This window comes from Macrobrachium rosenbergii, chromosome 18 (genome assembly GCF_040412425.1).
Source record: "Macrobrachium rosenbergii isolate ZJJX-2024 chromosome 18, ASM4041242v1, whole genome shotgun sequence".
In the NCBI taxonomy this organism is placed as follows: Eukaryota; Metazoa; Arthropoda; class Malacostraca; order Decapoda; family Palaemonidae; genus Macrobrachium; species Macrobrachium rosenbergii.
Window position 1 is genome coordinate 21,976,734 of NC_089758.1, and position 2,565 is coordinate 21,979,298.

The window sequence follows — 2,565 nt, forward strand, 5'->3', positions numbered from 1 at the left end:
GACTAAGCTTACTTCATACCGGCCAAAGGAACTACAAAGAAGCCATTTGCTTCATATAATCAAACATAAACAAACCAGTTTAATCTCCGGCGTCAGTGACCCTGGTAATTGTGACACCAGATAACCCACAATCAAATCCCTCCCTTCAATCCTGAGTTGCAAGGGCGGTGTTTGGTTTGGTTTCGGTCAAGCCGGCCTGATACCAGTCTTTCGTGGTTAGGTTCTAAAGGGTGTAAGAGGACTTAAGGCCTCTGGACCAGATCTACCAAGGACATTTGGTTGTCTGTGATATTTGCATCACTCTTAATAGGAAAAATGTCCAATACAACTTTTTAAGATAAGACAATTTATCTTGGTACTTGCAATATGCCTGGTTCCGTTGATCTGGTTAAACGTTAATGTTAGACTTCCATCTCAGAACTAAAAAACAAAACACAGTGTCCCTGCTAGATACTGAATATGTTAACGCGGTTTGGGCAACGTAGAGATGATAACTTGAATGTAAATTGTAGAATAAATATTATTAAATGTAAACTTAAATTTTCCAAATACGTGTTAGCAAAATGGTGTAAAATGAACACCTTTTTACAGATGAATTTATAAATACTTAGTAAATAGTGCATATTATAGAAATGTAGGGATTATTGTAATACTGTTATCAAATCAATAAAAGAAAAAAAAGTTAAGGCTGATATTTCTCAGAAAACCTTCATTTTTTTTTTACTGAAACAAATTGATTGTGGCAAGCATTATTCGACATTGAAATTAATATTGTAGACTGTAGATTATTTTCAAAACTCTAGAGCTCTCTTTCTAAGGTACTGAAGGCAGGTGACATTTTTGGTTAGACGATTAGCAAAGCGTCCTTAGGGCCCATATAATAAAAAATTAGCAGGCCTACAATACATGGAATACGATGAATAGCAATGCATATCTCCTCTTAATCATAAATCTTCTTATGTTTATAATTTGCGGTCCACACGTAGCCCATATCACGTGGCTATGGGGTTAACAACTTTGAATGGGTCTAGGCGTATACGACACAGACCCTGAGCGGCTTAGCTAGTGTATGTAGTCTAGAACCTCTTATTTTCAAACGTGCTTAAGTAAAAAGACTATTGCCTGATAACCTAACACTGTTTTTTTGTGTATAAAAAAAGTGTAATTATCCCAAATCATAAGTATCTCCTTTGCTATGTTTCACAAGCGGCCTCTAAAAGTTTATAAACCTTTCTATAGGCCTAGGGTTTTTTTTAAATATTTTATATTGATTTTGATTTCTAATTTTTTTTAATCCACAATAATTTGTAAATATTGTAGGTATATAATTTTGAAATATTTTGGTAATATCCTACTTATGCAAAGGAAATGTAATATTTTTCCTATGTAAATGAAATGTAATATTTTTCTTGTTATGTATAAGAAATGTAATATTTTTCTAATACAAGATAAAAAAAATATATATTTTAAATTGTCATTTCTACAATTCCATTCGATTATCTTACCTTGAACAACCAAAACGAGGGCCAGGGCAAGATAGGGACCAGAAGCCGTGAACGTCATGGTCTCTGAATGTGCGTTGAGCGCTCCTCGTTCGCCAGTTTTGAACACTTGTTGAGTTTCTTTACTCCTTTCTTTAGGGATAACCCAAACACTGAGACTATTCTAAGATGATTGCAACTTCAAAACACTTTCTCACTAATTTCGCAACACTTTCACATGCCTATCACCTTAACAACTCCTTCAACACGAGGAGAAATCACTCGAAAACAGATACACTTCGGCCAAACGATCTCTTTACTGCCACATTTGCAACGCGCCGACGACCACTTACATACACTACGATAGTTTGGGGACAACTATTAGTTTATCCGTACGAGGCTTTGGCGGGGTCATGTCCCTTCCACTCTCTCTTAATCGTCTCCCATGACGTCCGTGGGAAGGAACTTAAATGTCCTCATTACACAAACGTATCATTTCGTGTCGTATTCGATTCACGTGACTTAAGAAACAACTTCGCGTTGGAGTTTTCTCAAAAGTTGCTGTTTGGGTCGCGCGTCTGGCAGCGGCGCGGGCTGACGCTGTCGCCATGGAAACGTGAGTATATATATAAATCGTGGCACATGGCGTTTCATACATTCTTAATGCAATTTAACATCGTACTAAAAGGTACATACTGTGATCTGGTATATGCACTGAATGTCGATATTAATATGACCTTACCAAGTAAGATCATTGTGGGTGTGTTTTTTTCGTTGTGTTAACACTGCTCGAAGAAAAAGGAAAAAAGAAGACACCTCTCTCTCTCTCTCTCTCTCTCTCTCTCTCTCTCTCTCTCTCTCTCTCTCTCTCTCTCTTCAAAACACAATAAAGCTATCTGTATTGATGTACGGATTCCGGTGGATTATTACCTTGCGAGCTTTTTCCCCCTGACAGATTCGAAGGAAAAACGACGAATTGTTTCGAAAAACAACTTGAAATTAAATTCGCTTTAATGGCTGTTACTTAGAGCTAATCGCGCACAGGTCGGCTGCTGCACAGAATTTTTCGAAAGCTGTTCGAATT

At 37.1% G+C, this 2,565-nt stretch overlaps 1 protein-coding gene across 1 annotated transcript in view; it reads right to left on the minus strand.

The window, feature by feature from the left end:
- The window catches only part of LOC136848182 (uncharacterized), a 374,955-nt gene extending 372,930 nt beyond the window's left edge, over positions 1-2,025 (minus strand). Inside the window, exon 1 of the mRNA XM_067120478.1 lies at positions 1,506-2,025. Within this exon, the coding sequence (XP_066976579.1) occupies positions 1,506-1,563 (58 nt within the window). The 5' untranslated portion in view covers positions 1,564-2,025. The remainder of the gene's footprint in view (positions 1-1,505) is intronic.
- Positions 2,026-2,565: the final 540 nt, after the last annotated feature.